Consider the following 22,614-nt stretch of genomic DNA (forward strand, 5'->3'; position numbering starts at 1 on the left):
CCGCAGGCCACCTCAGGCATTTTGGGAAGGCATCTGCCGTGTGTCCGAGCTGATAGCATCCAGTGAGCTTAGAAACAATAACTGGCGCTAGAGATGGTAGTTGGAAAATAAATACACACACACAGTTTTCATTTTTCCCCCACCAAAAATAGACCCAAACCTCAAAATAATTTGACTGGTAAATGCAGCTTCATATTCCCTCTCTTTTATAGGCTCCGCTCCCCATACAAAACTGTAATTTACCAGAGTGCATCATGGGAAACAGTTCCAGCAGTCTATAGAGGAGAATGGGAACAGACATCTGAACTACAGCTCCCATGGGGCAGGGCAGCACCATTTCCAAATCAGTGTCTCAGTTTGTAGAATTTGCTTGGGGGGGGGGGGGGGAGGGAAGAATCTCTACGGTTTTCTGCAGACAGCGGGCATCGCTTGATACTTTACACAGTCCAGGCGCAGAGGGAAAGCCACCTGCCAACATGTGGCAGAGCTAGGAACAGAGCATGGATTTCCAACTTTCTACTTCTGTGCTTTAACAAGATTGTCCTTCCTCCTTTCAGTCAGTGCAGAGTGAACGTGTGGAGGAGAAGACGACAATTTAGGCAGATCGTCTCCTCTGAGACTCTAGAGCGAAGCTATCCGAGCACCCAACTGAAGTCATTCCAAACCCCCACTCCCACATCAGCTGGCAATCTGGGGAACACTCCCCCATTTTTTTTCTGACAAGAAGAAGCCCCTGTGTTCTGACCTTCAGCCAGAGAAGGCATTATGCTCAACCCCAACCCTGCCAATTTGAGGCCCACAAATCTCCATGGGGTACATATGTAGCACCAGCTGAGAATCTCTGTACTCACCACCACAGGACACAAAACCTCCAAACTGGGACTATGGGGGTGGAATTGCACACACCTCCCATCTTTGCAAGGTGTCTCATGGTGGACCCATAACCTGCTTTGTAGACCCCTCTCCCACCCTGGAGCCTGCTGTGTTGAGAGCTCCAGTACATCTTCCAGGGATGGGCAGGGGAAGGAAGGAGAAGAGAAAGAGAGAAAGTAGAGGAGCAGGTGTATTGTGCATAGGTCAGAAGGCTGGACAAGCCATTAGCAGCCCCCAAAACCGCCTTCTGAGAGAGTTGTATACATTAAAATAAAGCTACTTCCCTTCCGCAGAATTAGACAGAAAAGCAAGCACACCTGAAGCAGTCTGAACGCACTGGTATTTCACTTCGGGAGATCAGAGGTCCAGAGAAGGCTTAGTCCACCTTGCAATGCTACAAGAAAGCTTAGCATGACTGTCCATCTCTTCCAGGATAAAGCTCAGAGTAGAAGAAGCCATAGCTCTGCGAGGAATGAGCAGCCCTGACTAGCAATGCCCTCTGCCATATAGGCAAGCTCACACTGTGCCAGAAGCAACTGGCTCAGCCAGGAAATTTCAACTGGCAACACACACAAAGAGGTAGTCCCACATCTTTGGTAGTTTGGCTGCATCCAGCCATTAACATCATCCCTGAATAAGTTTTAACACTTCTGACATGCAAAGCACTGTGTAGAATCCTACATGGGCAGCAGCAGAACATTCCAACTGTTGCTACTGAAAATAAAACCCCAAAAATCCCTAAATAAAGATGTTTACAGGCCAACTCTACAGACTCGGGTGCTAAACTTCCCTCACAATCAGCCTTGTGGTGCATCTTTTTGTGGGAGCAAGCCACACATCTGTGGATGCAGAGTGGCTAAATGCACACACACACAGTTGCACATGTGCATATAGTTGGTGGTTCAGTTTAGGCGCTTATGTTTGAAAGTTTAAGACAGATCTTGTCAGTTGCACTTTCCAGGAGCCTTCAGCAAGGCCTGGGGCTGTTCAGCCTGCCATTCCATGGGGGTACACAGCTCCCAAGAGAGGGACTATTAATTGGAATCCCATCTACACAGACTCCCCGTAAGGTATAATTACAGTAAAGAAAAACAAAGCAAACCACAGTTGTGTCCAAGTAAAGCAGATGCCACCAGCTCAGTAACCACTGCTTCCAATGCCCCAGCTGCTTGCTCCAAGGACTGCATAACAGTTTCCGTCTAGGCACACAGCATCCAAGAGACCCTCACGCTGGACAGGCTCTGATTGCCCATGTTGGCAATGTGTATTTTGAAGCCAGAGTCTGTGACGTCCACAGCTCTCACCGAGATGCCCACGGAGCCGCGAGCGCTCAGCCCCACCAGCCCCAGCACAATCGCGGGCTGGGTCGGGACATGGTGCGGGAAGCTGACCTCGCGGACATGCGGCCACACACAGCTGCCCTCATTCTCACAGCGGGTTTGTACTTCTCCTGAGAGACCTGGTGGGGGCGGGGGAGAGAAGGGAAGCAAGAGGTTAGTTTCCTTCCCCTTCTGTTGAGGGCATCAAGCCAGTCTTCCCACTGTCCCATTGCAGGCTCCATTTCTGTATATCCTCCATCACCATGAGAGGCAACCCATAACTGCAGAGCCAGAGTTAGGTAGCTCAGGGACCAAGCTATTTACACGAGCACAGCTGTACGATGTCCTGGAGGAAGGTGTATCGGAGATACACAGTCCTGTAGCTTTAAATTCCCACCAGGCCTCCATGAAAGGAATCCACATTAGTCAATGGCATTCTCCTGCAGCGGAGAGAGAAACTTTAGGGTAGCAGGACTGTATCATGCTCTCTGGTACGGGGCATAAGCATTGCAAAGCACAGTGTGCGCCACTCTCAGGAGATGTCCCATATTTACAGGGACAGGAGATGGCCACTGCACAGATCATAGTCAATTTCAGTGCCCTCCAGACAGTCTCAGCGAGCCTATAGGGTGAAGAGCCAGCTGGCAGAGATCTACCATGAGACTGCAGAGACAGGAGTCATTTAGCCTGGAGAAGCACCACAAGGGGTTGGAAGGAGACAGCCCTGAGCAGAGATCTGGTATCACAACACAAGATCAAGGGAACGCTTGGCACACCACAGGGAAAGGAACATGTCATCACTAGAGATGAATACCCACTCCTCCAGGAAAAACAATCAGTGCTGTGACAAGTAGAGGGGTTCCTAATTAATGCACAGTGACACGTTCTCACCGACTAGTGTTCCACGGGGAATGGGAACCACACCTGGAGGGGAGAGGGGATAGGACAGGGGATGGAATCCCAAAGAGCCAAAAACTGGGGAGAGGTGTAAGGAACCCAAAGCAATTCAAATCAGCTCTAACCCAGGGGTCTGGAGTCGCAAGCTCTAGCTAGATCTGAATGGAGCCAAACCCAGAGCCCTAGCCATAGGCACCACAGCCACTCCCCACTGCTCTAGTGGGGCAGGGAGTCCTAGTGAGCCTGCAGTTAGGGTCTTATCTCAGTCCCTGGCTGGGTGCCTGGGAGAGAAACATTCAGCCCTGAGGGAGGAGGGAAAGCAGGCAGACAGCAGCTCTGCAGGGAGCCATGTCCAGCTCTCCTCAGGTGAAAGGACCCTACAGGGCGAGGAAGCCCTGGGCTCGGGGGAGAGCCTGCCTCAGGAGGGCAGAGACCTGCTTTTGCTCACCCTGACATGCCTCCCTTTGGGAGCGAAGAGGAAAAAACACCTGCATGCCAGTTCCCAGAGGCTCTGTGGTACAGAGGGGGGCACTTCCCCTCCACTGAAAACCCCTTACCCCCACCAGGTATCTGAAGAAGCCCCCTAAGGACTCACCCTTCCTCCCCCCATCAGGGTTTCCAGGGACTGAGATCAGATTTGATTTGGTAAAGAAACCCCAGTGCTGCCTTCCCATGCACAGAGCTTCGGGCACTTGCAGTCCCACAGCGCCCCCCTGTGGATATTACTGGATACAAAAATTTAGCTGCAAATTTGGATTAAGACTATGGAATGTCACCGGTCTCAGATTGTTCAAACTCTTACCACATCCTGCCACACCCAAACACGCTGTCCCTGCAGGCTTAGTCATGTGTTGCTCACCACAGCTGCTCATTGGCTCATAGCCTGAAACAAATTTATCCCAGTTGTTTAACCGCAGCTGCTGCTCTATTGCTGCCAGCGTCTAATCCTTTGGGGGAAGTGCATTCAGCCCATGCTGTCCTGCAGCAGTGGGTTCCAAGGGTTAGTTACACTCTCCATGAAAATTTCCTGTTAGCTATTTTAACGTGCGCCGCTTCTGAAATTCACTGGGGAGACCCTTGTTCTCTTATTATGCTACTGGGTAACTAGGAGGCCGACGGACTTGCTAGCTCAATTATTATTTATTTACCACTGTCATCAATTCTCCTTCCCAAAGGAAACAGTCCTATGGATGGATGCATCCCAGGTGTGACCCCACCGACCATGGACTTACACCAGGCCAGGCTGCTCTCTGGTCTCCAAAGCCTCTGTGCAGAGACACACTAGGTTTCCAGTTACTTTGTTCCCTTCATGCCAGTCCCACACAGAGGCCTTTCACCCCACGTAGGGTGAGAGGTCTACTATGCTTCCTACTGTCACCCGCAGCCACCACGTTGAGGTGCCTGGAACCCTGCTAAGGGCTGAAGCAGCAGCAGCAGTCAGCCCACAGTCCTTCCTCACACTCAAAGCCACTGATGGTGTTACCAGTCAGCTCTGTGCTCTTGGGGGATCAGGGCACAGTACCCAACCTGTCTGACTCACTAAAGACTCTTCCCCCCCCCCCGCAGCCTCTGCTTGAACTGAAGCCATTCAGAAGAAAGACTTACAAAAAGCAATGAAAAGTCGGTGGGAGACATATCTAAACCTCTGGGACACGGGTGACAGGATTAAGGAAACTCCCCTAGCCTTAGTTGCATTGAAGATGGAACAGGGAGGCATCTCCATTAGCATACAGAATGGAGAACAGAGATTCCAAGGCAAGAACCGCACTGAACTCTGGGACCAGAAAAGCAGGGAAGCACTGCATTCTGCAGGATCTCTGAGCCAGATGTTAATGAACCCATGCCTGCACACACCCAGCTCAGTAGTTATCAGACCAATTCTAGTAATAAATCCTTTACTAGTATCCAAGATACTGAAGCTGCCTAATTGCATTGTGAGCTCCCTCCAAGGAACGCTGCCCTTTGCCAGGAATGATCAGCTCCCATTGTCTAGCCTGAACAAAAACAAAAAACAAAAACCACACACACTCTTGTATATTCCCTTGAGTCATCAGTTTACCCATAAACAAATCTAGTGTTCTCCCTTGAACCATTGTTGTTTCCCTACAAAAACCCCTACTTATGCTCAAGTAAGTGTTCTGATGCCTGGATCCAAAATCTGCATCAGCTCCATTGGGACTTCATCTTCTCCTGACTGATCATGCTGGGTGCTCTGCCCATCTTCAGCACTCTGGACTCTCAGCTACCACCACCACCTGGGACCCCCAATCAATTCAAGCTTCACGGAGTAGTGAGAACCCAGCCCTCTCTCTTGGTATAGCCTTCTAAGCCCGACTTGTGTGATCAGTTATAGGTTTCTAAACCTGACTTTTATAATCAAATTTAAGTTAGATATAATATTATAAGTGGTTTGTTTGGCTCCCTTTGTATTGTTATTACCTGGCAATAAATAACTTTCATGATTAAGCTGGTTGCTTCTCTCTCTCCCCCCAACATGGATATTTTTTGGCTTCCCCATTTGCTCTGCAGCAACGCTCCCTGCAGCGCCCAAAAATCCTGTGGGGTTTGCTCATCAAATGGGTTACTACCAGAACAACTGTAACATGAAAGTGGGGATAGGGACATGCTGAACCTGGGGCATATGAAAGTGGCAGCTTGGAAGTGCTGCTTGACCCAGCCTGCTGAGTCCGGGACATAAAAGGGGTCAGCTTGGGAGTGCCGATTAACCTGGCCCTCTCAGACGTGCTCTGTTAACGTGTATGTGTTCTTGTCGGATTCTGGGGCTGGAAAGAACCCAGTCCAGGGGAACCTAGGTCCTGCAGGACAGCTCCCCGAGTGGGGGGGGGGGGACAACAACTTGCAGCAGGGAGAAGTAGAGCTCCATATGAGAACAAGTGTGACACAAGCAGTACACTGATAGAAGTACAGACCCTAACCCCCCACCCCCCGAAGGAGTAACCCTAATAAACGAGCGTACCACAAAGTAATGATCAAATCTGGTAACAATGGACATGTGAAACGGGGACCTGCTCCACAAACGCCCTGTTAGACAGACAATGGCGGGAGCAGGAACTGGGACCCCAGCATGAGCTTAGACAGCTCTCAGCCTCTCCTCCGCTCACTCCAAATGGGTGTTTTGAGGGCAGGTGGTGGGGAGAAGAACTTTCGGTTAAACGGAGCCTGTGCGAGGACAGCCAGAGGGGCCTGCTGGGCTGGCATCAAAGCTCACAGACAACACGACTGCCGCAATAACAGTGCGCTCAATCGTCTATGAACTTGCTTCCCCTCCCCCCCAGAGCAAAACTACGCCAATCACTTGAGCCACTGAAGTCTGCACAAGGTTGAGCCACTAAGCACTGGAAGAGAAGAGACCCAACTGGCTTCCATCTCTGGCTCCCAAGAAGCATGCAGAGGGGCCCATCTGATGAGCAAGCAGAACACACGGCAGGGATGGCTCCTAACACCACAACCAGTAGTTCAGTCTGTGGGTCTCCCCAACCCCACCACCACGGTCCAGGAAGGGATTTTGCTCTTACATTGCTGCAAGCTGGTGCCCAGGCTGCTCTCCAGATTGGCCATCCCAAGCTTTAGACCCTGCAGCTGCTGCTCCACGGCAGCGGAGAGCTGTGTGTTCAGACTGACCATGCCCAGCTCCACCTGAAGAAAGAGAGGAAATCCAGGGCATGAGACAGGCACAGGCTTCCTCAGAGAGCAGTGCATGGTGAGAGTCATGGCCACATGCCATGGCCTCCCCTGTGGGGCTGGGAGCTATCCCAGCTTCCTACCCAAGGACACACCCCCTCACTTTGCAAGAGGCTGTCACACACACAGGCAACCACATACATGGAGATTCCCCGCTTGCACAGAGTTCCACTTCCACAGGTTCCAGGGAGGTGCCCGCTACTGCCAGGTGAAGGGCTCTGTAGCAAAGGTCTGTGTGCAAGCATGTGGGGAGAGACTGATCAATGCAGACAAGAGGCACTGGAGACTGAAATCCCCTGCTTTTGGTTCTGAGACCTGCACATCCTCCTGCACCGCAGGAAGCAGCACTGCCCACATCTGCACTCTTAGGGCTCCTAAAGCCCAGTTCCGGCGTTCCTCCTTCCTGCAGGTATTCGCTTTGGTGGGTTTAGGCCCAACCCAGAACCTCATGTGACCAACCGTACTGCAAAACCCTCTTCCCAAAGGATATCCAAGTACTGAGCTGTAACACTCCTCCCCCCCCCCCCCCCCCAACAGCTGAGAAATTCTGATGGGAAGTAAATCCGGGGGATTCTGCTACCAAAATAACGTCACATTCCATGAGCCCAGCCAGCTCGCTACAAGCCGACAACCCTCCAGGGCCCAGAGCCCAACGTGGAGCTATGATGCAGAAGCCCTCACTTGTGCATTTTGCAGGACACGTACCTTCAAGACCCACCTCTGTGGATGCAGACTGCCCTACGCTGCTTGAAGTGACAGCATTTTAGAGTGATCACAGCACGTCAGTTCCGTTTGTTTTTAAAATCTGCAATTCCATGTCTGTCCCCGGCATACGTGTGGAAAAAAGTTAGCGGGTACTTTGCACCCACCAGCAGGCAGCTCCCTCTTCCTCCTCCCCAGTGCCTCCTGCCAGCTCTGCCGATCAACTCCTCCCCCATCCTGCCTGCCTGCCACAGTCAGCTGTTTTGCAGTGTGCAGGAGGCTCTGGGAGAAAGGGGGAGGGGCAGGGATGAGGCATGCTCAGTGGAGGGGATGGAACTGGGTGGGAAGAGGCAAAAGAGAGACGGGGCGGGGATGGGGACTTAGGAGCAGGGGGCAGAGTGGGGGATTGAGCACCCCCTAGGCCTGGAGAAAGCCAGCACCTGTGTGTGTGTCCCCCCATATCCTCCAGCCCTTCTGAGATCAACAGCCAGGCCTGGCCTGTTCTCATGGGTAGCTCCGTTTCTTCTCACCCTTCGTCATGTAAAGCGAATCACTCATTCCTCCAACCCCTTAGCCAGCTTTGTATCTCATCTCTGAATTCTTTTGACACCCAGCCAGCATCTCCCCTGGGCTCTAACAAGACAGTAGAGCATCAGAGTTACGAACCGACCCGTCAGCCACACCCCTCATTTGGAACCACAAGTACACAGACAGCAGAGACCAAAAAAAAAAAAAAAAAAAAAGCAAATACTGTATTTAACACAGGACTGTGCTATATAAAGTTAAAAAAAAATTTGACAGAGTAAGGAAACTTTCTGTGCTTGTTTCATTTAAATTAAGATGGTTAAAAGCAGTATTTTTCTGCTGCACAGTAAAGTTCCAAAGCCGTATGAAGTCAGTGTTCAGCTATAAACTTTTGAAAGAACAACCTCCATTCCCGCGGTGCTCGTACCTCTGAGGTTCTACTGTATTGCTTTCTTCCTCTCCCTAGGCAACACTGGAATAACCATAGCATGGTGGCCCTGAGTCCTCACCTGAGTCACATGGCCCTGAAGAGCATGAACAGCAGTTTCCAGCTCCAAGATCCTGCCCTGCAGCTCTCTCCTCTGGTCAGCAATGCTGTGCAGCGCCTCGTTCACCTGCTCCTGCATGGCTGATCTCTCCATCTGCAGCTGCTGGATCTGCACCCTGGAAGGTCCAGAGAGCAGAGTCAAGACCTGCGGGTCCCCATGGAGCTGCCAACACTGGCTCTCACATGCCACTAGGCATTTGCATGCTGAGTGGCAGTCTGAGATACAAGCCTGCAGCGAGTGCAGAGAGGTGCCAGAGGAGAGGGCAGACTGCTTCCTAATGGCCTCTGAAGAAGGTTACATTTCACTCCGGCTCTTCATTCAGCTGCCCAGGCTTCGGAGTGGGCTAGCAGACAGAGGACGTATCCAGAGCCCCTGCAGCTTGTAGTCTGGTTGCTAGGCTGTGCTGAAGCCTATGTCACTGGATCTTCACTATCGTTACCCATGCTCACTAGATTAAGCTAGTGCCAGCATGCTTACCCACGGCTGCTAGCCTGCACCACCCCATCTACACTGCTGTTACCCATGCCAGCTAGATTAAAGCTTGCGTGGGTATGCCTACCCATGCTGCCATCAGACCTTCACTCGCAGTGTGGACTTTCCCTCACCACTAGCTGGTGGGGAGCAGGGAGCTACTACTACAGGAGGAGAGAGAGGAGTCCTATAGGGAAACACTGCTATACAGCCCAGCCCAAAGCAACACCCCTTGCCACCAGGACTCTAGGCCATGGACACTGGAGACAGGCAATGGGCTACCAGAGCTTCCTATCACAGCTGCCCACTGCCCTGTATCCACACAGGCTTTGCCCAGTTTATTTGCGTGTGTCCCAAGCGATGGAGCAAACATTTCTCCAGGTAGGTCTCACTATCGGGAAGCTTCCCTTGTATTCAGGGCAAACGCTCCTGCTCTGAATTGCATCCCCTTGATTTTAGCCACATCCCCTCAATAACTATACCCCACTTTGGTGTTAAACCCTTCAGACATGGCACGTTGCTCTGCTCTCCGTAACAAGGGCTCTGCAGGGCTCCGCTTGGGTAGAGGTGGTCAAATCTCTGCGGCAGGGACCATTTGTACTGCACCTAGCACAATGGGGCCCTGGCCTCTCAGCGCTACCGCAATACATGTAACCAACATCAGCCTTGAGTGGCCATCATACCAGAGGTTCTCCAGCTGCTGAGGCTCAGAGCTGTCACTCCCTCTCTGATTTGCTACCACTTCCTGCAGCCCAGCCAGAGCCTTGCTGTTCTCCTTCAGCTGCAGCTGCAGGGCGTGTGTCAGCAGTGTGGTGCGCTTGAGGCTTCCCTCCAGGATGAAGGTCTGGGCTGACAGGGAGCCAATGCTGTTCTCCAATCTCTCGCCAGCCACCTTAGTGTGCTCCATTTCCTGCTGCATGGCTTGCAGGCTGTGGGCATTCTCTTCCAGGCTCCTCTGGGCACTGGTGAGGGAGCTGGTCAATGAGGCCACGCTCTGCTCCAGCCTGGAACCCGACGCCAAGAGCCCGGCCACCTCTTGCCTCAGCATCTCCAGCTCGGTGGTTCTCAGCTGCTCCAGCTGGCTCTGCAGCGCAGCCAGCTCTGTCCCGGAGGAGAGCTCTCCTCTCAGCTCACTGATGGCCTGCTTCACTTCTGCCTGGAAGGCGGCAAGCTTGCCGATGGGGTCAGAGGCCACGATGCGCTCAGCAGCGGAAGAGGCTCGCTCCAGTTTCTGCCTAGACAGCATCTGGGCCAGCTCCAGGTCAGAGAGTCGCCGCTCCAGCTCGACCATGTTAGACAGCTTGGAAGGAAAGAGACAGTGTGAGGAGGGTGTTCTGAGACCTGGGGACAGCCAGAGAGACGAGGCCATGCCTGGGACGCCTGGAAATGGCCACCAGTAGGGAAGGCATGGGGTAAAGCATGCCACATCCTCCTCAGTGGGAAGCCTGGGTTGAAAGAGAGCAGGGCCAGGAGGAGAGGATACCCCCACCCCGCAACAGCAGCCAAGTCCTGAGAGGAGGAGGAGGAGTAATAGAGTCAAATGTGAAGCATTTGGCCCAGGACTAGCCTGGTCCTAACTACAAGGGTAGTAAGGGTTAATCACAGGCACTTGTGTGGGTCTTCCAACAGCACAGTATCTGAGCACCTCACAATCTGTAACGGATTTGCTGTCTCACACACCTGGGGTGGGGGCAGGTGTGGCACAGCGAGGAACTGAGATACAGAGACTAAGGGCAGATCTGCACTAGTATTAGGTACCTAAAGGTGCAGAGACACACCTTGTGGGGTTTACAAACTCCAGGCGGGCACCTTGCCTGCTTCAGGAGCTTTTGCCAATCCCACAAGGGGCCTATCTGCCCCTATAGGCGTCTATGTACTTTTGCCGAGCAGGTCCTGGGATGTGTCCAAGATCAAACAAGAAGATGGTGGCAAAGCAGCGAATTGAACCAGGTCATCCAAGTCCCAGGCTAGTGCCTGAACCACTGGCAAAACCAGCAAGGCAAGCTTCACTAAGAACCAGAAATTTCAAGAGCAACTTTGGCTGCCCATCTCGACTGCAATGGCCACTTTACTGCTGCCAGGGTCACGTCCCTGGTTACTGGGACTCCTTAAAAATTCTATATAGCTTGCTATGAGGATATGGAACTGTGTGTATGTCTAGACAGCAAAGCACCAAGATGCAGTAAGGGCCACTTCTAGGAGCTTTATTAACCCTGTCTGCACAGCATGGGGATCCACTGAGCACACACTAACTCTGGCAGCCTAAACTCTCTTTGACCTGCTATCATTACCAACAGCCAGGAGAACCAGAACCAGGGGAATTCCAGCTTTAAGTGGGCTGACTTTGGCTATAGATAAAATGCTGTCAGCTGCATAGCATCTCCATCTTGTTTGGGTGGGTACCCCCCAAAAAGAAGAGTCCATGCTTGTTAAGCTGAAAAATGAAGACTTCAGTAACTGGCAGGGAGCACAGGGGCAAGTACAGGCCTGGAGAACAGAGTCCTTTAGCTAAGCAGTGGAAGTACATTTTCCCCCCCACTAATATATCTCAGTCCTCCCCTGCAGGAACCTCCTCTGGGGGGTCTTTTGAGTTTTCAGCCTCCATGCAGAAATTGTCAGCAAAGAGGCCAGTTTAGGGAGTCTATATTGGTAACATCATGGTGGTCTCCCAAGGCCCTGCTGGATTCTATTGGGCAGATCTGCCCAGCAGGTCCTGGTCCGGCCCCCTCCCACATTTCACATATGTGAAAGCTGAGAGCTGGCAACCACTTCCGGTCACCACTGATTGAGAATGGAAGGTTCTGTATCCCATCATGGGCGGCGAGTTCTGTGGGCCCGTGGTACCTGGGAACCAGGAATATTCCTGGCCCAGGGCCAGCAATGTTTGAGACCGGGTCTCTCCCTCAGCCCGGCCTTCCGCTCCTGGGCGCTCCCCCCAACGTGTCCCCCAGGCGATTTAAAAACAGCCCCGGGGCCCCCCACCCACCACCGCGGAGCTGAGCAGCTAAATGCCGGCTTGATCCACTTGGCTGCTGGCTCCTCCCTGCGGCACCTGGGTGGGGTGGGTCTGTGTCCACATGCGCTGCTCCTGCCCCAAGAGCCCCTGCTGTCAATGGGAAGCTGCAGTACCTGGGGGTAGCAGAGCATGGAGGCCCCCTAGCCCACCTGGCCTAGGAGCCCCAGGTAAGCACCAATCCCCGCCCCTCCTCCCAGAACCTGCACCCCCACCCCTTTCCCACACTCCCAACCTCCCTCCCAGAGCCTGCACCCCATACGCCCTCCCCCACCCAACCTCCCTCCCAGAGCCTGCACCCCATACGCCCTCCCCCACCCAACCTCCCTCCCAGAGCCTGCACCCCTATCCCCTACCCCAGCCTAGGGCCTGCACCCTAGACCTCCTCCCCCCACCCAAACTCCCTCCCAGAGCCTTAGGCAGGAGCGGGCTCTGGGCACCACCAAAATTTCTACAAACCTGCCACCCCTGTATCCCATTACCAAACTGGCTCGTCCTTTCTGCCAAACGGATAATCTTTCTGTCTTTGGGTCAGAGAGATCTCTCATCCCATTGTAACACTGACTATCAAACTGCTTCTGGTTATACTACAGAGTGCCAGTGACCAGACAACAGGCTTCAGATTAACAGTTCCCGACAGCTGGCCCACTTCTCCTTAGTATCGAGCCCCCTCAGAAAGGAATTGAAGAGGGGGCTGCTGGAGCAGTGTTCAGTCAGCAACCAATGAGTTATCTGCTAACCAGGATCAATGTATAAAGGGTTATTACCCCAACCTTACCTACAGCAGGACAAGCTGCCTTATTAGTTGGGGTTTGGTCCTGCTTTGAGCAGGGGGTTGGACTAGATGACCTCCTGAGGTCCCTTCCAACCCTGATAGTCTATGATTAAGTATTTAACTAGCAAAGTGAGTGAGTAACCGTGCTGGGACTGTCAAGGTTCCTTCCCCACTCTGAACTCTAGGGTACAGATGTGGGGACCTGCATGAAAGACCCCCTAAGCTTATTCTTACCAGCTTAGGTTAAAAACTTCCTCAAGACAAGCTTTGCCTTGTCCTTGAACCCTATGCTGCCACCACCAAGCATGTTAAACAAAGAACAGGGAAAGAGCCCACTTGGAGATGTCTTCCCCCCCCCCCCCAAATATCCCCCCAAGCCCTACACCCCCTTTCCTGGGGAAGGCTTGATAAAAAGCCTCACCAATTTGCATAGGTGAACACAGACCCAAGCCCTTGGATCTTAAGAACAATGAAAAAGCAATCAGGTTCTTAAAAGAAGAATTTTAATTAAAGAAAAGATAAAAATCACCTCTGTAAAATCAGGATGGTAAATACCTTACAGGGTAATCAGATTCAAAACAGAATCCCTCTAGGCAAAACCTTAAGTTACAAAAAGATACAAAAACAGGAATATAAATTCCATTCAGCACAGCCTATTTTACCAGTCATTTAACAAAAGGAAATCTAACGCATTTCTAGCCAGATTACTTACTAATTTAAACAGAAGTTCTGAGAGCATTTCTGATCTCTTCCCAGCAAAAGCATCACACAGACAGAGCCTTTGTCCCACCCCCCCCCCAGCTTTGAAAGTAACTTGTCTCCTCATTTTTCAGAGTAGCAGCCGTGTTAGTCTGTATTCGCAAAAAGAAAAGGAGTACTTGTGGCACCTTAGAGACTAACAAATTTATTAGAGCATAAGCTTTCGTGAGCTACAGCTCACTTCATCGGATGCATTTGGTGGAAAAAGCCGAGGAGAGATTTATATACACACACACAGAGAACATGAAACAATGGGTTTATCATACACACTGTAAGGAGAGTGATCACTTAAGATAAGCCATCACCAGCAGCAGGGGGGGGAAAAAAGGAGGAAAACCTTTCATGGTGACAAGCAAGGTAGGCTAATTCCAGCAGTTAACAAGAATATCAGAGGAACAGTGGGGGATGGGTGGGGGGGGAGAAATACCATGGGGAAATAGTTTTACTTTGTGTAATGACTCATCCATTCCCAGTCTCTATTCAAGCCTAAGTTAATTGTATCCAGTTTGCAAATTAATTCCAATTCAGCAGTCTCTCGTTGGACTTACAGAGAGCCCCCCCCCAATCTGAAGCAAATACTCACCAGCAACGACACACCACACAACAGAACCACTAACCCAGGAACCTATCCTTGCAACAAAGCCCGTTGCCAACTCCGTCCACATATCTATTCAGGGGATACCATCATAGGGCCTAATCACATCAGCCACACTATCAGAGGCTCCTTCACCTGCGCATCTACCAATGTGATATATGCCATCATGTGCCAGCAATGCCCCTCTGCCATGTACATTGGCCAAACTGGACAGTCTCTACGTAAAAGAATGAATGGACACAAATCAGTCGTCAAGAATTATAACATTCAAAAAGCAGTTGGAGAACACTTCAATCTCTCTGGTCACTCGATCACAGACCTAAGAGTGGCTATTCTTCAACAAAAAAGCTTCAAAAACAGACTCCAACGAGAGACTGCTGAATTGGAATTAATTTGCAAACTGGATACAATTAACTTAGGCGTGAATAGAGACTGGGAATGGATGAGTCATTACACAAAGTAAAACTATTTCCCCATGGTATTTCTCCCCCCCACCCCACCCCCCACTGTTCCTCTGATATTCTTGTTAACTGCTGGAATTAGCCTACCTTGCTTGTCACCATGAAAGGTTTTCCTCCTTCCCCCCCCCCCCCTGCTGCTGGTGATGGCTTATCTTAAGTGATCACTCTCCTTACAGTGTGTATGATAAACCCATTGTTTCATGTTCTCTGTGTGTGTATATCAATCTCCCCTCTGTTTTTTCCACCAAATGCATCCAATGACGTGAGCTGTAGCTCTCGAAAGCTTATGCTCTAATAATTTGTTAGTCTCTAAGGTGCCACAAGTACTCCTTGTCTCCTCATTGGTCATTTTGGTCAGGTGCCAGTGAGGTTATCTTAGCTTCTTAACCCTTTACAGGTGAAAGGATTTTGCCTCTGGCCAGGAGGGATTTTATAGCACTGTATACAGAAAGGTGGTTACCCTTCCCTTTATATTTATGACAGGGACAAAAGACTGAATCAACAGAAAGAACCAGACAGCAAGTGAAAGCCGCATGGACAGGTAAGAAGTCAGTTGGCTTGCCTGTTCCCCCGCCTTCCCCCAGTATGCTACTGTCACAGTGATAAGATTGCAGGGATGGAACATAGGGTTATGTAAGGGAATGGCAGCAGAAGTAGCACATCTGGAGTTGATTTAGGACACTTTTGTGCAATGCGCGTTTCTAAACAAACAGGAACTCTTATAAAGTGACAGGAAATTCCTCCAAGCACCTGCATAGCCTTTAAAGAAAGGCCTCAACAAATTTAAACAGCTGAAGGCAAATGCTTTCAGTGTTCAGACCAGAGAACTTAGTGCAGCTGGCTGGAAAGTTCCTCTCCAACCACAGAGAGGGGTCAAACCACCACCATACAGAAGAGTCTCTAATAGTTTAACTAGGGAGAGCACAAGTCAGGATTGCAGATCCCAGGGGTCTCAAGTTGGGCACCAAAAATCAGTGACCACTTGTGAACACATTGTTCTAGCAGGTTTCAGAGTAGCAGCCGTGTTCGTCTGTATTTGCAAAAAGAAAAGGAGTACTTGTGGCACCTTAGAGACTAACCCCTCAGACAGAGACAAACACCTACAAGATCTCTATCATGCATTCCTACAACTACAATACCCACCTGCTGAAGTGAAGAAACAGATTGACAGAGCCAGAAGAGTACCCAGAAGTCACCTACTACAGGACAGGCCCAACAAAGAAAACAACAGAACGCCACTAGCCATCACCTTCAGCCCCCAACTAAAACCTCTCCAACGCATCATCAAGGATCTACAACCTATCCTGAAGGATGAGCCATCACTCTCACAGATCTTGGGAGACAGACCAGTCCTTGCTTACAGACAGCCCCCCAATCTGAAGCAAATACTCACCAGCAACCACACACCACACAACAGAACCACTAACCCAGGAACCTATCCTTGCAACAAAGCCCGTTGCCAACTCTGTCCACATATCTATTCAGGGGATACCATCATAGGGCCTAATCACATCAGCCACACTATCAGAGGCTCGTTCACCTGCGCATCTACCAATGTGATATATGCCATCATGTGCCAGCAATGCCCCTCTGCCATGTACATTGGCCAAACTGGACAGTCTCTACGTAAAAGAATGAATGGACACAAATCAGACGTCAAGAATTATAACATTCAAAAACCAGTTGGAGAACACTTCAATCTCTCTGGTCACTCGATCACAGACCTAAGAGTGGCTATACTTCAACAAAAAAGCTTCAAAAACAGACTCCAACGAGAGACTGCTGAATTGGAATTAATTTGCAAACTGGATACAATTAACTTAGGCTTGAACAGAGACTGGGAATGGATAAGTCATTACACAAAGTAAAACTATTTCCCCATGGTATTTCTCCCTCCCACCCCACCCCCCACTGTTCCTCTGATATTCTTGTTAACTGCTGGAATTAGCCTACCTTGCTTGTCACCATGAAAGGTTTTCCTCCTTTCCCCCCCCCCCCCCGCTGCTGGTGATGGCTTATCTTAAGTGATCACTCTCCTTACAGTGTGTATGATAAACCCATTGTTTCATGTTCTCTGTGTGTGTGTGTATATAAATCTCTCCTCTGTTTTTTCCACCAAATGCATCCAATGAAGTGAGCTGTAGCTCACGAAAGCTTATGCTCTAATAAATTTGTTAGTCTCTAAGGTGCCACAAGTACTCCTTTTCTTATTGTTCTAGCAGTTTCCCCATCTGTAAAACAGGTATAATATGCTACGACAACAGCTCAGAAGCATGTTGAGCTGTGCTACAGGGGAAGGATACCAGGAAAAGTGAATGGTAAATGGAGAATTGTAGGTGCTTACTTAAAAATGATGGACCACTTTGGAACTGATTACGTGCCAAGTATATTCATTTTAATTCTGTGTACGCATTGACTGGATACGCATATAAACCTATGCAGTCACTGCTGGATTGCTTTACATTCCAGAGTTTTGGTGAAACTGAGCAAGCCGATGGATATTACTAGTAACCAAGAGCCACTAAATGGCAGGAGGTGGAAAACATACTTCTCTCCTGGGTGTGAGTGGGGCTTTCCCACGCAAGTTTAGGAAGAAGGGGAAGAGGTTACATTCTGTTGTCCCAATGCTAGGATTTGGAGTCTGTGGCCAGCATACCCCATTGCCTTCTCAAGCCAGGAGGGATGGCTCTGAAGTCTCAGATTCAGCTGTGACGCAACTTCACTTCTGGAGCTATAGGTTCACATCCCAGCAGGGTCAACTCTGACCCGTCAAGATGGATAAATACCGTTCTTAGTAGTTCACTCAAAGCCCAGTACGCAGTAGAGACCAAAGCCCTGCCTGAGAGCAGGAGTTTGCCCCACTGGTCACTGGATAATATTCCTCCCACCATCTCAGCTGTGTGGTTGGCTGTACACTAGTCAACTGCTACCCTCTACGCAGGCGGTGCTGCATTCTGGCAGTGTTAGATGCAGGTAGTTCACTTTGGATTAAGGGAGACCTATAAATGCAAGAGAACAGCATGGTTACATTCACTGAAGAGTCTCCGCAGCTGCTGGTGAGCGCGCACAGTGCTGGGCTTTTCGAAAGCTCCGCACCCAGCAGCTCCCACTGTGATATTTATAGTTAAAGTTTCACGAGATCTCAGCTCCCAATATGCCAAGCTTGCCTGAAAATCTGGCTCCAGTTGCGAGTGCTTCTGCCCTTCTGAAAATTCTAGCCACATGGCCTAACAGCGAGGGAGAGCGCTGCCCACAGCCTCACACAGGCATAGACCCCTAGTAATGCAGAGTCACTCCACAGGGATTAGACCTGCACACTGCTGTGGATTCATCAGGCACACAAGCAGTCACAGAGCTAATGAGAACAGGTTCATGTTCAGGTGCCTGCCACTTGTTAGAAAACAACATGCCACAGCTCCCAAGGGCTGCATCCCTCCTTCCAGCACATTCAGAGTCTTGGATAGACAGCACTGAACAACAGCCCAGAGGTGAATTTTCTCACAGCATGGTGCATTCATGCACACACGTCTGATCACACATGGGCTTGGGGGGGGGGGGAAGGGTCTGGCACAATGACACCCCCAATATGGCAACTAGCACCAGAAACACACATCCATTTTGGAGGAGAGGAAAAGGTGCATCTGTTGTCTCCTCTATTGTTAGATATTAGCTGCACCACCGAGTGTCTGGGAGTCCCAGTCATGGACAGGGACCCCTCATCCTACTAGGTACTGTAGGAAACAGAACAAAAAAGATGGTCTCTGCCCCAAGGAGAGACAGAGAAAGGCAAGCTGATGGGGGGAGTGCGGGGGAGGGCTGGTAGCACAAGGAAACAATATCAGTCAGCAGGTCATTCCCTGGTCTCCATTCCCATTTTCCTCCCAACAGCAACTGTGGGCCAGTCCATAACAACCTTCTGACAGAGGACAACTAGCAGGGACAACCCCCAGTCCCCCCATCACTCAGCTACTCTGCTCACAGCTTAGCAAGGGGAATCATTACCAACCAGCTGTAGCTCTTCCTTCCCTGGCCCCTGCCCTGAACCATCTAGCCCAGCCTCCATTTCCCACCAACTGTAAATATACTGCAGGACTAAAAAGAAAAAAATTGATAAGGAATTAATTCCACCTCGCCCATTGTGCTACCAAACCCAAAATACTGTGTTTTTAAAAGGTGTACAATTGGGGGAAAGGGGGGGCGGGAAATAGGCCTATGGGACTCACGGTGCAGCATTAAAAAAATAACATGCTTTATACATGAGCCAGCAACCTGTAAAGTCTTCATAGCTGGGGGCCAGGGAGTTGCAGGGACTGTTCTTGAGTCGCTAACGGAATCCTTCCCATTACATAAAGTGAGGTTTTAAAGAGATAAGACATCACTCCTAGGATAAGAAGCCAAAATGGCAAAGTCTACCAGTACGTTATACCTGTAACTACTATAAAGCAGTAGCCTACATCCAAGCAGGAAGTCGAGAGAGGATCTGAGTCTTCATTTTGTAGCCAACAAAGCTCGCTTCAACACCAACACAACCAACAAAGCAAGTCATGGGTTTCTCCAGCACTGTCCTCTGAAGCATAAAGGCATTGGACACTTTCAAAAGCAGGGCAGAGGACCGGTCTTATTCAATCAGACCACTGGCCTGTCAATGCCTTCCTATCAAGAATGAAACTCATTTCCTGTGCTGAGGGACGGACGGACAGACAGACACTATACCTAGGTACCACCTAAGCCCTCTTTTGAGACTATTTTAAAGACCCACTCATTCACCCCAGATTAATACCAAGGACAATGGCTCTCAACCTTTCCAGACTACTGTACCCCTATCAAGAGTCTGACTTGTCATGTGTACCCCCCAAGTTTCACCTCACTTAAAAACTTAAATCATCAGATATAAAAATACAAGTGTCACAGCACACTGTTACTGAATAATTGCTGACTTTCTCATTTTTATCATACAATTATAAAATAAGTCAATTGGGATATAGTGTATTTACATTTCAGCGGACAGTACACAGAGCACTATAAACACGTCATTGTCTATGACATTTTAGTCTGTACTGACTTTGCTAGTGCTTTTTACATAGCCTGTTGTAAAACTAGGCAAATATCTAGATGCGTTGATGTACCCCTGGAAAACTTCTGAGTACCCCCAGAGGTACACTCACCCCTGGTTGAGAACCACTGACCTAGGACACTGCACTTGAAATAATTTCTGGTGCATACACCAAGCATGTCTGAAGCTTATGTCATAAAGACATCATCCATCCTTACATGCAGCTCAAGCACATGATAAACTGCAATAGATTCTGCTACTACTGACCCTCAAACACGTGATGGTCTCAGTAACTTCAGAAGGAATGTAGGGCTGGACCACAATTACAGAGCCCAGAACAAGGGACTGTGGGGAGCTGTGCTGCCCCAGAGGGAGAACCACGAGAAGAATGTGTCCCAGATGGGTAGAGGCTCTGCTCCAAGAGGTTTCAGAGTAGCAGCCGTGTTAGTCTACATTCGCAGAAAAGAAAAAGGAGTACTTGTGGCACCTTAGAGACTAACAAATTTATTTGAGCATAAGCTTTCGTGAGCTACAGCTCACTTCATCGGATGCATTCATTTCCACTGAATGTAGCTCACGAAAGCTTATGCTCAAATAAATTTGTTAGTCTCTCAGGTGCCACAAGTACTCCTTTTCTTTTTTGCTCCAAGAGGCACACTCCTTTAGTGTGTCATTACCACACAGCCACAAATGAATTTCAAAGCCAGCAAGAACTGGATAAAACCAGTAACAGTACAGGCACGTCCCAAGAAGCTTCCTCCATATCGTAATGCCAGCTCCCCATAACCCAATACCATTCCAGCCCTACTACCCACTGCATCTCATCCTGGACTTGGCAGTCCAGCCTACAACTTGAACTCTGGCCTGGTTGTCAGTGTCTTTATTACCTTTGTTCATGCCACTAAATTCACTCACCCAGGATCTTGATACACAGACTGAGATCATTTCCACCCTAATATGGAAATCAGTTCTATTAACCCATGCAGGGCAAGAGAAGAAGCCATTCTAAGGTCTCAACTCACACAATATGCATTCCTGCCCCACTAATCCATGGATAGATACGATTTGAGAAACCACAGCTGTGAATTTCTGGGGGAAGCGTGGGGGTTGTTTGGAGATGCTACCTATGTTGTGTTCATTATCATTCTCAAGTATCTCCTTGATTTTGGACCAAAAATAACAGTCGTACTTTCTTTCACAAGCCTCCCTCCCTTACCCTGCACACAGCTGGGAGAGCCTCTAGAACGGCTGTTCCCCATTTCTCTGACCATGGGGTGTAGACAGGATACCCAGAGTGCAGAGATGGAAGAGGACATTGATTTAGAACAGCCCCAGAGAGCCAGGAGGGTACACAAGGGGCTCAGAGGTGAAGAATACAAACTACAGCTGAGGAGAGCAAACTCCATGGAACCCCCCTGCCCAGCTGGGAGTTAGTAGATCTCTAGAGCCTGGAAAAAATGTCTTGTGGTGTTGCATGGAACCCCCCCAGGCAACGAGGCTGTTCTCTGCCCTCTGTGCGTGCCCCCACTCAATACCAGCCCTCACCCGAGGCAGGCAGCTGCGGCTCTCCAATAACAGCCAATGCATGTGAGAACTGGAGACCCCTCAACAGCCGCCCCCACCCGAGATACTCTAACATAAGGCATGTAAAGACAACAGCCCCCTGCTCCCAAATCACTCAGCCCCCCTCCCCAAGATATCAGGGTCGTTTCTCCCCCCCCCCTTGCCGGAGCTACCCCCGAACACCCCGCTACCTGCTCTCTCGTCCTCTGCTCTTGCTCCTTCAGCACCTCCAGCTCCGCCAGGCGGCCCCGCAGCTTCCCCACCGTCTCTCCCAGCTGCTCCAGGGACTGCAGCTGGTGCACTAGCAGCCAGCCCAGCACGGCCACCCCGGCGGCGGCCACCCCGAGCAGCAGCAGCCCCAGCGCGGCTCGGCACCTCCAAGCCCAGGCTTCCCTGTGTCTGGGACCTCCGGCCGCCCTCTCTTCCGTCCAGCCCGGAGCAACGAGAGCCCCAGCATTGTTCTCATTCCGCCCTTTGCCTCCTTTGCGCTGCTTGACAGTCATGCTGCACCCGTGCCATTAACCCCAGGGCAGAGATTAATGCAACCGGGACAGGGCACGCAACGGGTGCAATCAATACAGCTGGTGCGAGGCATGCGACAAATGCAATTAATGATTGCAAAGCGAGCAAGTTTTCGAAGCAGTGCAATGCATGCGAAAGCAGCTAATGCAATCACGGCCACTGCGGGCTGTCAGGCTTGCAACTACTCCAACGACAGCAATGCCTGAAGAGAATGCAGTTGATGCAATCGGTGCATTGCCTCCAGCTGTTGCAATAAGTGCAATACTGCATTGCAATAAATTCCTCGGTGCGTTTGGGGGCTTCACGGAGACCGCACTTCGACGGTCTCCTCTGAACTGACTAAAAAGTTGAAGCCGAAAGCCAAACTTTTTTCCTCCTCCTCCGCCAGAGAGCAGGCAGAAAACTAGGGGAGGTGAAAGGGATTGTGATTGGTTCCAAGGTAGAGCCCTGAACCACTGAGAAAAATGGAAAGCCCAGGAGCGGAGCTGGGCGGGCAGGTAAACTGAGAGCAGCCAATAGCACAGGGCGAAGGGGCTGGAGTGCAGCAAGCGGAGTGTAGCAGGGCAGGTGTAGGCTGCAGGAGGATGGGCCCGACTGGCAAAACTGATGAGTGGCTTCAAAGCCCACCAAGGAGGAGTGAGATTGTCAGCGGCTGGTTGGGTTGCAGTGCAGATTCCAACGCCCTGCAAAGCGAACCCCCTATCCTGCAGTGACAGCCACAGGGGCTTAACTTGGCACTCGAAGGGTATGTCTACACTGCATGTCAGCCTGGGGTTTGAACTCTGGCTCAGGTCTAACCCTTCTTTCACCCCTACCAGTCTACACACAAATCACCC

General features: G+C 50.4%; 1 protein-coding gene across 1 annotated transcript; it reads right to left on the reverse strand.

The window, feature by feature from the left end:
• Positions 1-1,196: 1,196 nt before the first annotated feature.
• LOC119846494 (BICD family-like cargo adapter 1) lies at positions 1,197-22,131 on the reverse strand. The gene is made up of 5 exons (XM_038380260.2): positions 21,448-22,131; positions 9,721-10,337; positions 8,528-8,681; positions 6,626-6,746; positions 1,197-2,332 (listed from the first exon to the last, which is right to left on the reverse strand). Exons 1-5 carry the CDS (start codon positions 21,757-21,759, stop codon positions 2,073-2,075), a joined length of 1,464 nt encoding a protein of 487 aa, XP_038236188.1. The 5' UTR covers positions 21,760-22,131; the 3' UTR covers positions 1,197-2,072.
• Between the last annotated feature and the right edge of the window lie 483 nt (positions 22,132-22,614).

The sequence above is a fragment of the Dermochelys coriacea genome, chromosome 21, assembly GCF_009764565.3.
Source record: "Dermochelys coriacea isolate rDerCor1 chromosome 21, rDerCor1.pri.v4, whole genome shotgun sequence".
In the NCBI taxonomy this organism is placed as follows: domain Eukaryota; kingdom Metazoa; phylum Chordata; order Testudines; family Dermochelyidae; genus Dermochelys; species Dermochelys coriacea.

What these genes read in the sequence shown, in the direction of transcription:
- LOC119846494 (XM_038380260.2), bottom strand. Translation starts at nt 21,759, where the DNA reads ATGACTGTCAAGCAGCGCAAAGGAGGCAAAGGGCGGAATGAGAACAAT. An exon ending in CAGCAGCTGGAGAACCTCTG is followed by an intron (nt 8,682 to 9,720) that starts GTATGATGGCCA and finishes TGGACCTTCCAG; the next exon opens with GGTGCAGATCCAGCAGCTGC. An exon ending in TTCAGGGCCATGTGACTCAG is followed by an intron (nt 6,747 to 8,527) that starts GTGAGGACTCAG and finishes CTCTTTCTTCAG; the next exon opens with GTGGAGCTGGGCATGGTCAG.